This window comes from Aplysia californica, unplaced genomic scaffold (assembly GCF_000002075.1).
Source record: "Aplysia californica isolate F4 #8 unplaced genomic scaffold, AplCal3.0 scaffold00131, whole genome shotgun sequence".
Taxonomy (NCBI): domain Eukaryota; kingdom Metazoa; phylum Mollusca; class Gastropoda; order Aplysiida; family Aplysiidae; genus Aplysia; species Aplysia californica.
In genome coordinates, this window is record NW_004797401.1 from 1,151,837 (window position 1) to 1,166,281 (window position 14,445).

Below are 14,445 nucleotides of genomic sequence, written 5' to 3' on the forward strand. Positions count from 1 at the left end.
TCCCCCCTCCCCCAAACACACACACATACGCAAACACAAATCCATATATACATATATCAACACGCACAATATTCCCACATAAATCATTTGCAAATACTAGAACTGAGAGAAAACAAACCTGCAGCTGAGTGCTGATCAAAGATGTGATGCATGCCGCTGAAAGCATAGTTCTCTGACAGTGATTTACCCCCTGCCATGGCTCTACAGAAAGGAAGAGCATAATATGTGAGGCATAGTGGTGAAATCAGGCGCTCGTCAAAATAATGAAATCCGAGAGATCAGCATTTTTCGTCCAGTTTGGACATTTTTTTTCGAATTTTTGTTTTTCAGCTCAACACCTCATAAGTCCATTCAAAAACACTTTTAAGAGTGGATTTTAAGTAAAAACGTTGATTAAAGGCACAAAAATGTATATTTGCAGTTTCCAAGGACTCTTAAGATATGAAAGTCACCAAACTTTGGCAACCATTTTCTCGCTAATTGTACTTCTTAAACCAGGCGGCCCCACCTCCTTCAATCTCAAATATCTCGACTTGTATTCAAGATAAATGGATTTTTTTTTTTCATCGAAAGCAAGGCAAATGAATAACCTTTAAGATGATACCAATAACTTCATAGGCCCAAAAATTTACAAGTGCCTGATTCCACTGCATTGTGACACATTTTGTTTAAAAATCAATTTTGAGTTTTTTCTCAAATTTTGCACACTGCACTGTCCCACTAGATACGAATCAATGGAAATGTACGAGTATGTAACTTCAAAATGAAATTTGTACTTTGTTTTGTTTTTTAATGAGCATACTTATGGACACAAATGGGTCATTTCAAAGGCAGAGGACAAAGCCCATTGATTAAGGGAAAAGAAGACGATGCAACAAAATAAAATTATCATATATAAGAATATATATGTATATGCGTGCTATTCCAATTAGGAGAGACAGTATAAAACGAGTTAATGAAGGCTCACATCAACACCACACACTTACTTATAACATTCTATAGTTCTTTAGATGTCAAAAGAGAAGATGGAAATTTGAAAGAAGCAACTATATTCAAATAATTTGTTCTTATACGATTAACAGAATTATCCCTTCCAGCATGAGCAAAATTTGCAATCAATAAAGAAGCATCCATATAAAAAGTAAATTGATATCTCAGGACCATCTACATCCTACAAAATTTCTCAATTATTCGATGGCAACCTGACAATATGTGAGCCTTTGCAAATAGGTGGGAGTTTCTTCATATACCTCACAAAATCTGTTCCTATTCCAACAAAAATGAGGCTACAGCTTTGAAATTTGTATAGGTTAAGATTAATATGATTTTTCAGCTATGGGAGCTTTACAAAATAGCAGTCGAGCTGTCAGAAGAAATCTTACAAATATTTTTAGGTCTGAAATCAATATTTTCTAAGAATGCAAAACGTGATGCGTCGACTTCCTATGTCCTCTTTTGTCAAGTTCAACAATGAAATAAACGCAGAAAAACTCGTCCTTCAACACTTATACTACCATAACTACATTATTTGTGGTGCTATATCAGGAATAAAGATATCTGTAGCTTTTTTTTTTTTTTGAAGAGCCTACTAGATTTTCATTTTCGAGCATAACTCGTGGCATCATTTCAAAAGGCAACTTCAATTCCCTGTGACTTCGTTTCTTTCGGCCATTTTGGGGCCCTGGAATGAGCATAGTATTGTTCAATGTTTACTGATTCCGAGGCTGTGGCCAAGCGTAATTTTGTAGTAAAAGGAAATCCCGCAACGCCTCATGCTCTGTCATCATTCGTTAAAATGCTCGAAACAACCAATCATAAAACAAATAATAATAGGGGTGGAGGAACGGGCATTGTTCCTGTCAATCCATTCAAAGTCTATTGTAGTGTGATGCAAGACGACAAGAAGAATAATGATGGGTGAGATGAATTCATTCAAGTTTTCTTATGTCATCATCAAATCTTAGCCTGTTATGTTCGAAAAAAACTGTTATGTCCGAAAAATGTTTCCCCTCATTTAATTAAATTTAAAACAAGTTATGTTTAACATCGCACTGCATTCCAATGGTCAATTAGTGGTAGATCTAGATGCGACCACGCATGCTTGGCTAGGTCAACGAGAGGGGGAAATTTGATGTAAATTTACGATAAGTTCCAAAACGATGACAAGCACGGTTATGTTCGAAAGATATTTGATCATTTCCATAGATTCATAGTAAATTGTGAATAAAGTGGCATTTTTTATTAATTAGCGTGCATTATGAGTCAAACTGAATCTCCTAAATCTTTGTTTGCCAAAATTCTCAAAAAAGAAATTAAGATATGAATTTGGAAAGTTTTTCATTTCTTTTGTACATAACTATGACGACACAAATGCGAATACAATGACATTTCGCATTTCTTTTTTCTGTGATCCTCACAATTTTATATGCTCTTCATGCTTATATGTTTGAAAATCAAAGCAATGAGAAAACTTAAAATAATTTCCATATTTATTACTTTTCAGGGTACTTTTCATTTAGTGTCATCATGAATATGTTCGAAAAATATTTCATATTTCGCACAGATTTATACTAAAATATGAACAAAGTGGCATTTTTTCATCATTATCATGTATTGTGAGTGAAATTGAATCTCCTGAATCTTTGTTTGCAAAAATTTTCAAAAAAGAAACTAAGATATGAAAATGGAAAGGTTTTCATTTGTTTTGGACATAACTATGAGGACACAAATGCAAGTACAACGAAATTCAGAATTTCTTTTTTCTGTGGTTCTCAACATTTTATATGCTCTTCATGCTTAAGTTTGAAAATTAAAGCAATAAGAAAACTATTTAAAAAATTTTGTTTGTTCAAATTCTAAAAAATGTGTCATCATAGTTATGCCTGAAAGAATTTGACTTGACGTTATGTAACGCCGGTTACACAGCTTAGAATACCATCAGTAGGTCTGTAAATACATGTTTTCGTAGCAGTAGATATACATGAATAGAAAAATTCAAGTAAAAACGAAATATTAAAAACTTAATAATCAACTCTCTGTGTTACATTTTAGGTTCATACAGCAATATCAGGCCCATATGGCAGAACACTTTCCTAGTCACAGATCAAACATACCTAATCTAAACAAGCTAGAATGTCCATAAATTTTAAGGATTAATGTCCAAGAAAACAAAGAAGGTGGAACATACAAAATTTAAGGATTACTGGATATACCCGTAGAAGTGGCACTCTTAGTCATGAAAGTGAGAAATCACTTACTTGCTAGCCTCAGCAACACTGGTGGGCACCACTTCGATACTGTCATAAACATGTTTCATAGGACCTTCATACAGGTACTTTAGAGAACTGTTGCTCATATGTCGACGGTGATGATATTTTCGATTGTCACTGCCACCGACAGTCATAGACTCCAAACTCTGAGAACAATGAATAAAAATAAATTTTGACTAACAAACTACTGAACATCTTTGTCTATCCATTCTCTTCTTCTAGTTCATAAAGCAAAAATGACCAGACAATTGTGCGTAAATGAACGTTTCCATCTATCAGTGAATATGTAAAGGGTCAGAATTGTGAAGAATTAATACCATAATATAAACTTGAGCATAAACCACTGATATTTAAAACAATAATTAAGTAGGCATTTTTGACACACAGTTAAGTGTCTCCATGTATGAAGACTTATATTGCCAAAATCAAAATTAAAATGATATACAAAATAAAGCAGTATTGTGAATATGTGAATTAAGAGGGAATCTCGCATTGCCAGAACATGTGAGCAAAAGGCCTTTCATTATCCAGTGAACTCTCCATACCAGCAACTGTACCACACCTGAGAAAAAGCTGACAACTTGAAAGAACAGCAGTGTTGATCAAGAGTCACATTAAGGATTTTTTTCCTTGCTTTTTTCTACTTCAAATGCAAGGAAGCTCTACCTAGTAATACCACATGCCACGCACCAACAGTGCGAAAATGCGGTTGACTTTCCCCCAGCCAGGTGTAACACCGGAACATGCTAATTCATAGCACTTTTTTTTCGCCAGCCCCATATAACATATATATCAATACGTAATACTTTCAGCGACAGTCAAGTTTTTATCGAAGAAAGAGGATATGTCAGTAACAAATCCCAAACCTGCCAAATGACACCGTGATTTTCGGACTCTTCTTATACATCTCTTACTACCCAAACTTCCCCAAATTTGGCAACCAATGAGAAGAATGATGGATCTTTCCATCGTGGATTTCTGTTTTTTAATCGAGCCAGAAACAAGAAAGTTCCAAAGTGGTTTGTTTGAGGACGTTCTCAAAAATGTGTATATTCAATTGATCCGCGGAATGCTCCTGCATCAACTCAGATAGGTTGAACCTTATAATATTAACAGCTATATTGTGAAATTCCCCGTAACACCATCGCATTTTAAAAAATACAACATCCACGTCGTTCTTGTTTTTCGGGTGGTCCGAAAGCCAGAAAGGGAAACACTGTTGCACACGAAAAAAACTTGCCACCAGCTAGCCGTGTAATCATGGCTGCGTAAAGCATAGCTGCTGATCAGACAGTTATTTTAATCGACCTGAATACCAAGGGAAACACCATACTAATGAACTAGGACTACGATGTAGCGAAGGTCCCTTGAAATGTGCCGTCACAAATTATGATTGGAATTAATGGGCGCATTGCAATTCGCCCCCCAAGACGTCACAACCCTATCTGCAGAAAGTTTGATCCTTAACTCGCCCCCCCTTTTGTAATGGACTAGTCTAAAAATGGCAGAAGTAGGGTATCGAAACTGGTAAATGATCATTCACATCTCTGAGCATTGCGTGCGTGTGTGTTCTTTTAAAGTACAATGTTATAGTTATCCCTGCTCACCATGGGGAGGTAGGAATGGGACTTCAAACAGGGTAGATCTATATATATAATTATCATTTTATGTTGAATATCAATGATTAAAATTGGATAAGAATCAGTGAGGGCTGAGATAAAACATTTTAACTCTTTATCTCCGCATGGGGGTAAACCCACTATGCCAAGGCCCATTTTTGGTTTCAAATCTAAAACGTCACTAAATTGGTCTTGTAATCAAAAGAAGTGAACCTATTTCGATAGTTCATCTAATGAATGAAATTCCGATAAAAGAGACTTGTTTTCGGCAATTGCCGAAAAGCAATTTAGTGTCGAAATTGTCATAAAGGAATGTGCCCGAGCTGCTGCCAGTGGCTAACCGGCACAGCAGTTCCGACCGCAAGCCGTTGGGAGCGGCTTGCCGGAGAAAAATAGTTAATGCAACAATTAGGCTATTTAACCTAAAAACAACATGAGTTTTAAAAATTTCTGTTACAAATTCGAACTCATGTAGTTTGCTGTCCAGTCAATTGATATCGCAACGATGGTTATAGTGTCGTAGTTAGTCTAGCACGTTGTCTCTGGTTGACATCATATTAATTACAGAATTACCAGACAAATACTGACATTGTGCTATGAGAGTAAATTTCTCCGTCCAACTTAAGAAGTTATCGTATTGTGGCGATACCCAGTCTTGCTTTACAATTTCTTTATGACTTGATGTTACGATCTTTTATATCAATATCTGGCAAATTCAAACTGTCCTTGTCTCTTCTTATTTGTATGAAACAACAACTCTCTCTCTCTCTGTCTCCCTCCTCTCTCTTTCTCTCTGTCTCTCTCTGTGTCTCTCTCTCTCACTGTATTCAGAGTATTCAATGTCTCTGCAGCTGCCAAATTTAACCCCATATCGATACCGACGGGGAAGGGGGACGAGTTCATGATCAGCTTCCCTGACTGGTGACGTATTTCAGGGGGGGGGGGGCGAATTCAAGGAACCCCAAATTAATTTTGGTTTTACGGGATATTAGTGCTGTTATGGACTTCAAGATAACTGCATATTATATCCTTCGAGTATTTACTGTGTTTTTGAAGATTACTTAGAGTTAAGGTTCATTTCCAGGGATTTATGCACACAATTTAGACCTACATATTCATAACGATAAAGCAGAATAACAACAATAATTACAGAATATACACACAATAAAGCTACATGAATGCAATATTGTAGTTCTAAGGCATATTTTCATCGTGGGGATGGGGGGGGGGGAGGAACATATCCTCTAGGCTCAAATATCTCTGTAACTGAGCCTGTGGGAAATTGGTTATGCGCCTAATCAAGATGAGTTGATGATATAATCAAACATTCAAAACCTTTTTTTCCCCTTTTCAAACATAAATTTATACATCTACATATAACTGTTATAATAGAATGGACATGTGTATATCCACAAGCCATGTTTGTTTCTTCATTGAAGTAGCAATCTGCATATGGCTTTCTGGGTACAACATTGATTCGTTCATTTCCAATTTTGCTGCCCCCCCCCCAAAAAAAAAAAACCCCAACCAAAACCCCTCTAATTTTCAGCTCATTCCGTCCATAAATCTAGTAATAAGTCTAGTAATATGTTGTTCAATATTTCTGTTTCGCTTTTTCTTCTTTATTCCTTTATAGTGAATTTTCTCCAAAATACCCACAGTTTATAACATGTTCACAGCCATAACTTTGTTATTTATTTACCGATTTTGAAAAAGTAAAAAGCATTTTGCTATAGAAATATTGATCTTTACATCTGTGTTACTTATAAGTTTGTGGTACCTATATTTCAAAAAGATGTACTGCTACTCTACCAAATCAAATCATGAATAGTATATCTTGGGCCAATCGTTACATTTACAGTCAAACCTGTGTAAGACGGCCACCCATTGTCAAGGGGAAAAGTGGTCGTATAAGACAGGTGGCCGTCTTAGGCAGGACTGATCAAGATGAAGAAAACAAACCCCATTCCCAATTGAAAGTAGCCGCATTATTGTTGTTTTTGTTGTTGTTATTGGCAGAGCTGGTTGTAACGGAGTACACGTACTCCGGTACTTGTACTTACGTTACAATTTTCGGTACTTTTACTGTACTCCGGTACATTTTTTAAACCAGTACTTTTACTGTACTCCAATGCTTTTTATAAAAGTACTTTTGAGTATTTTTAAAGTACATTTTGAGTACATTGGAAGCTTAATGAAAGGGTAAGTGCCGGCATTTCTGATCATAATTTACGGGAACAAACACCCGGGCGGGCACAGCCGATCAACCTAGAGTTAAAAGTTGAGATCTAAGAACGGCCCGTCGCGTCAAAGATCAGCCACTATCGTGAATGTTGTGATCACAAGCGTTGTAAAACTCCATGAAACGGTACAGTGTTTGCTCCAGACGGGATCACACCAAGGTGTGAACTGACCGATGCGTTTCTTTTACGGGTTCTTTTCCCCAAACATCGCACTCGCATCTGAGCTCACCACCTAAACTTACATCACTCACTGGGTGGGTAGGGCCTACAAGTTCACTCCAAGCGGGATCTCATCAAACTGCGAACTCTTCCCTGACCATCGAAAGCAGTTTTTCTCTATTCCCGAATTTGCGAGGGAGCCTGCATTATAATTGGTGTGGTCACAACGTAATGGTGCGTAACGAAAAAGGCGGTTTGTTTGGGGGGGGGGCTCAATCAGAGATGTAAAGCTAAAATTGTTGGACAGGTGAAGGGGAGGGGCAACTGGATAAACGTAGATAAAGATTTCAAGACTCACGATAGACTAATGAGTGTGTATATATTATTTATGGCATGCCTCATGCCACTGTGATTGGTCATCAAGGTTGACCACTCTTTGCTTGCCAAATGTCATAAATCCACCCAGGGGTCACGTCAGTTCATAGGCCACTGTGGCTTCTTCCTTGGCTTCGTCAGCTAAGATCCCATATTTTTCTTGCTTCCGAGCACTGGGATCTTAGGCGGTGACTACTGAATCTTTGGTTACACTACACTTACTAGACTCTAGGAAACTATTGTATTTTGGTTTGCCGTGAGCGCCGTGAACTACACAGTGTGACCAAAATCTCTTACAACTATAATCAATTGAAACTGAAACTGTGTTCTCAATGTGTATCTAACAATTTTTTAGGCTGCCTTAATTTCTTTTAAACTTTTTTTTTTTCTGGTGGTTTTTGCTAAGGGCTACATTGATCCCTTGAGGATTTGTTAATGAAGAATTCAATGCACTTTTCCATTTCTATGCTGGCTATTTTCTTCAATTTTATGTTTTCTTAAGAGAAACTTTGTATCTACATTTTTCAATTTGGATACTTTTTCTGTAGAACTTTCCGACCTCTTGGACTGACTTACATTTGATCACATTGTCTTGCTCAAACAAGTTCTATTCATAATATCACTTACCCACTAGTTGCTTCTGTTCGTTTGGGTTGGGTTTTTTTCAATTTCACGGGCCATTTCCACCTTCGTTCAGTGCGTACATTGAATATATTCAAATGCTTTATATACTGTTTACATTTTAGTAATAAATAGCCTAATTTGTAAAATATACTGGATATGTTATTTAATATTATGTTTTGCATTAGCGCTGAAGTGTTTTAGCATATTAGCAGAAAGTACTCAAAATGTACTCGTAAGAACCTTTTTAAAAAGTACTTGTACTCAAGTACATTTTACAGGAAAGTACTTTTACTGTACTTAAGTACATTTTTTAGATTGTAATTAAATTTATACTTAAGTACTTTTAAAAAAGTACTTTAACAGCTCTGGTTATTGGTTTGTATTTTGTTTGTTATTTTTATTTTGTTGCTGATTTTGTGCAAGGGTAACAATAAAACGAAATGTGTCAGACAAGGAGGACCGAGTGCAATGGTAAAACAAACATATTATGGGTCGCCACCACTTGAAGAACGATCAACGCTTCTGTCACAAGTTCATGTTGACGTCCATTGTTACTTTTTTACAGACTGGGTAAACAGTGACCACTCATCTCACTTACGATTTGTATATGAGTTCTGGGCGGGGCTTATGGGTTATGAGGGATCACACGCTTACCTCACCAGCAGCTGGAAATTGGTACCTATTGGTCAACAGTGGGAGGGGCCAACGCAACATGATCGGTTGGAGGGACTACCTAATAACAATGACAGGTGATTAGATTATGACGGCTCGCCCACAACGCCAGGGGTCAATGCACAATTAATGACAAAACGTAATGGAGTCACTAAGGTGGCCGTCTAAGACAGGTGTTTTTGCTTAGTGTGATAGGGGTTGTGTGTTGAAATAAGGTGGTCGCGGCCGCGTTGGACAGGTGCCCGTTTTACACAGTTAAATTATATAGAAAAAACGCAAGGGGGGAAATGGAAAGTGGCCGTTTGTACAGGTGGCCGTCTTATAGAGGTGGCCGTCAGGGCAGGTTCGACTGTATATTACCTCTGTATTCCTCCCAATGCTTCTTAAGCTGAATGACCTGCTCTTGATGCTCCTGTGAAAGCAAAAAGAAAATGATCATACAAATATAATATGATATATAATATCAGTCTATTCCTCTCGTCACTAAGTAATCAGAGTAAGAAGAAAAAAGACAAAGCATTAGAAGCACAGGGTCAAACTGATACAAACTAAGATACTGACAAAAGTTTCAAGCAACAGTAGAATAAAACATCACAAAATCTGAGGTATTTACAATAACTATTGATAAAACTTGTTATTTTTAGAATCTTATTCATTAATGAATGGGACATAGAAATGGAACCTAGAATCTATAAGAGATCCCGATGATGTTAAGAAGGAATGTAAGGGAAGATCTTTAAATCAGGAAGGTATTCAAAAATGATATCTATAGAGAGCTATTGTTTTCTGTGTTAAATTTCATAACTCAGAGTGAAATTTCTTATTTTTTTACGAAGGGCATACCAAAAGTTTTTTACCTGACCATAAAGGAATAAAGTGAAAAGAGATAGCCAGCGAAGTGGATGGGGATTTGTTGCATTCAACAACAATAAAATCATGCACAGTGCATCTGGAGCCTGCAGCAGGGCTACATCAAGTATACGAATGGAAATTGAAGCCATCATGAAAGCAGCTGATTGGATGACCTAAGACCGCCCCCACACAAACCATGCTGTTTTTATCACGGATTCCATGTGTACCCTCAGAAGGAACGAAAAAGGTTTCCTGAGAACAGAATGGATTCAAGTTATCGAAGCAACGCCTATACGATCGCTCATATGGATTTTCTGCCCTGGCCATGCAGGTGTTACGGAAAATGAAAAAGCCGACAGACTGGCTGGTGAGGCCACCTCATTTGACAGCACGGTTCAACCAGATAGGGTCAAAATCCTGAAATGTCTCTCTTGCCAGCTGATTGAGGAAGAAGATAGGGAGGCAGAGGCCAGTACTGCCGTGGAGAGGATGATGCTTTTGGGAATAAAAAAAGGAAGTGGAAAATCTGGCATCCTTGTAGGAAAGAACAGAAGAACGTTCAACCAGATATGCACTGGCACAATCAGTGGAAAGACCCTCAGCGACATTTTGGAGAGAGCAACAGAGCATCAATGGACACGTCCGGAGCGCAGGGATGTTGCTTCCTGAAATAAAGAACAATGAATGAAGGAATAAAGGTAGAAAGCTGAAATTTGGTACTGCCTTTAATCTTTCTGTATGTAGTCGCCTCCCACAGTTATACATTTTTGCTATCGGTTTATGACCTTGAAAAGACCCTGAGAATAGAACATCCTCTCTTTGTCAGAAAACCAGCCCTCTACCACGTCTTTGACCTCATCATCATTTTCAAAATGCCTTCCTTTTAAATCCTTTTTTCAGTTTTGGGAATTTAAAAAAGTCAAACGAGGCTAAATCTAGAGAATAAGGTGGATGTGGGAAAATTTCATAGCCACTTTCTCGTGCAGTTTCTGCAGCTTTTCTTGAAGTGCGTGCAGGCGCGTTGCCGTGAAGCAGCAAAATACCTTTTCGGATCTTTCCTCTGTGTTTTTCTTTTATAGCCTCTCGTAATTTTTTTTAGCTGGTTAGAATAACAGTCTCCAGTGATCATATGTCCATTTTCAAGATGACTATCATAATCACTCCTTCTTGGTCCCAAAAAAACTGATAGCATCACTTTTTCCACTTCATTGCTGCACCTTTGCCTTCTTTGATGTTGGAGACAAGGTCATTTCCACTGCATTGAAAGATTTTGACTCAGGATCATAGTGGTGGACCCATGTCTCATCCATGGTTAAACAACATACCCCTATTCACTTACAGTGTGCCGGTGTTATAACCAATAATCAGAAATTCCACAAAATTTACAAGCATTCTGGGAAGATGATTGTTAACTTTCACCCTAAATTTCAGCTTTCTAACTTTTTATGGTCAGGTTAAAAACTTTTTGTATGCCCCTCATACTTTTAAGCATTATCATTGGAATTTCTCATTAACTTCTATGCATTACCATTCTTATATAGATTTCTAAAATTTCAATTTCCAATTACCAACATCTGACAACAACTAATATCATGACAAAAAAACAGGGGGCAAAAAACAACAATTTGTTCTCTTCATATGCCTCTTTGAACAGCAATAATATTTTATCTAACGTACCTTAAAACAGACTTAAAATCTTTGTTCTTTTCTTCTTCCTTTCTTTTTGTGTTTCCCTGTTACAGTTCAGCCAATAGTAAGTCCATCAAATTAGCCCAAGGCGCAACTCATGTTAGATACATAGACGTTTTTTCTTACCAAAGAATAAGATATAAGAGGGTACCTTTCAAGCAGCCATTTCTAGAGGAGAAGCACATCTTTATTTGAATCTGAACAGTCAAAGTGTTAAGATCTAAGAGATCTTTCACATTTATCTGAAAATACCAGGAGCTCAATCCTACACACCCATGTTTTGAAAACACCAATGAAATGAATACCTCTATATCAATCACCAGTGCTACCTTACAACCTCGAAACTGAAGCAGCTATCTAACAACAGAGGCAAGAGTGTTTTTTTACGCTAGAAAGCCCCCAAACCCATCCCCATCACTCTCCTAGTCTGAGTGTGAGCATATGAATCGGTGCATAGCTGCATGCCAGGCATGCTCATAAATGCTCTGCTCTCCACCATAGCTACCACTTTACAAGGAGATGACTTAACCGATGACAATGCAAATGACTCCCTCACCCCCCCCCCCCCCAACCCCCACCTACTGCACCCTATTAACTGGCCATACTTGCAAGTCAAAATTAGAATTTTCCCTGGAAAAACCTTCACTGTAAACTGATAATACAATATATTTAGTTTGAAATCAGAAAGAGGTTATTTTCAAAATGCTTCATAAGAGAACATCATACCCTTGGTCTGAAAAGGACGGACTTCCATAACGGGAACTAAGAAGCTGAGCACGCAGATGAAGGTACTCTTTCCTTGAAGATCCATCTTTCTGTTAAAGACAAAATCTTATGCAAATAAATGCAAAAATTTTATTAAAGCAGATAGAAATCTGCATTCACAATGAGAAAGGAGATATCCAGGTAAAAATGTAATTGAAACTAATTTAGTAACTTCAAGTTATATACATGAGAAAACAAAAACAAAAACAGACGCTTAAGATACTTTCATTGGTGTCATCTAAGTCACTACCAGAAAACCCATTTAAAAAAGCTATATGCTTAGATTACAACTCTTTTTACAGAACTTGAATATCAACACAAAAAAGCCACTGAAAATCTTCATTTCAAAATGGTGCAACTCGCTTCTGCCTACCTCATCAATCATTTTTTAAATTGTCAACTTTATTCACTCATCTGTAAGAGTGTAAGACTAACATACACGAAATATGCCGAAAATGTTGAAAGGACATTAAGTTTCTTTTTTTTTTTTACTTTTGTAAAATGATGAGAAATCAGTGCTACCTCATTCTTAGCATGTTCTCTCAAAAGTTGACTCCTTCGTCGTATGTACAAGGTGCCTGAAAGAGAATAATTTTAAAGATAGATTTTTAAAGACAAAAATCTTAATCTCATGGGATAAAGATCAATCAAAGTAAAAAAAAGTGGAAAAAACTATTATCTGCATACAATCCACTCACATTCTATAGTTGTAGGCCTAACCTTTAAAGATTTGCACACTGTCAAATACAATAGGAGTACAAGTACATTTACCTCACTTCTTTCAAAAGTTACCACTTGACCTACAAACCTATTTTCGACTATCTTGAGGCCACATTTAGTGTCAGTGCAAATTTGTGTAAACATTTTATGCCCCCTATTGATACAAATCAGATAATTATCTAGAAAACAAGCAGCTTCCAGCCCATCTGGCCTGTCAAAAATGAATCAACATTATAACATAATACAGAAACAAAGTATGGTAGGCCTGCCATCATCACTGAAACATCTTTTTGGTAGCCATTTCATCAAAACAAAACAAAATTATTCTAAAGTAAATGCCTAAAAAGCTAAGAAATGGCACAAAATTAGTAAAACTGTCATAATAAGCAGTGTCTATAAAACCCAGGTGAAAATTGTTCCTGTGACTCACAAACATGTTATACATCACACATGTACTTGACTATTACTACTACACTGAGAAACATCCCATACCCCAAATGTCATTAATTTTAAAACTATCAAAGACAAAAGGTGGCTGCAGTTTGATCAAACATAATAAATTGAACTATCACTATCATTAGAAATTTCATCCAGGTTGTGGGTTTTTTTGGCTGCTGAACAGAAAAATTGTTAATTCTTTCCTAAAGTTTTGGCAAAGAATTATACTTATTTTTCTTATCAATACAACACAAAGACCACGACAAAATGTAAGAAAAGATAAGACAAGATGATACTTTATTGTCCCTCGGTGGAAATTTTTCTTGGCTCTGTACAGGAATGGTAAAAACATACTTAGATAAACATAAAATTTACATTACTTTCATAAAAATTCAATAAATGAATAGAAAAGTAAAGGTAACAAAAATACACATAGATGCATCTTTCAACCACATGCAGGAATTTTTCACAGACCTTTATATTTAAATGATATTAATACACACATTTTTATTTTGACAGCAGCCTTGTTCCAGATAGAAAGAAACTTCTTTTGTGTCTTCCTTTGTTTGTTCTTAATGGTACGTATCTGCCACGACTTGATTTTCACAAATTGTGTGAAGAGGGGTGTGATCAGTCATTTATAATGCTGTTGATCTTTTTTTTTTTACTCGTTATCTTATATATTTCATCAGTTCTCTGTTAAAATCATATCCATAGATCTAATTGGCTTTCTTTATGATTCGGTCAAATTTTTCTTTGTCTTGCACCTTAAAGTTTCCAGCCCAACAGCAAATACAAAACAGCAACATGTTTTCGATCATGAAATGGTCAAAGTAAAAAAAGGGACATAATCTTATAATCAACATGAAAATTCCTTAATTTTCTTAAAAAGAATATTCTTTGATTTAAATTTTTATGCACAAGAGCAGCGAGGTAGTAAAAGGAAGCGCTTATCACATCAATTTTTGTAAATAGACCTATATACAGCGTCCCTTCTATTCATTCTCATTTGTTGTTATA

At 36.6% G+C, this 14,445-nt stretch overlaps 1 protein-coding gene across 1 annotated transcript in view; it reads right to left on the bottom strand.

The window, feature by feature from the left end:
• LOC101855864 (WD repeat-containing protein 13) overlaps positions 1-14,445 on the bottom strand; it is a 28,159-nt gene that overhangs the window by 11,411 nt on the left and 2,303 nt on the right. Inside the window, exons 2-6 of the mRNA XM_013081460.2 lie at positions 12,790-12,845; positions 12,229-12,317; positions 9,322-9,373; positions 3,258-3,415; positions 119-201 (exon numbers count right to left, since the gene is read on the bottom strand). Coding sequence (XP_012936914.1) covers positions 119-201; positions 3,258-3,415; positions 9,322-9,373; positions 12,229-12,317; positions 12,790-12,845 — 438 coding nt within the window. The remainder of the gene's footprint in view (positions 1-118; positions 202-3,257; positions 3,416-9,321; positions 9,374-12,228; positions 12,318-12,789; positions 12,846-14,445) is intronic.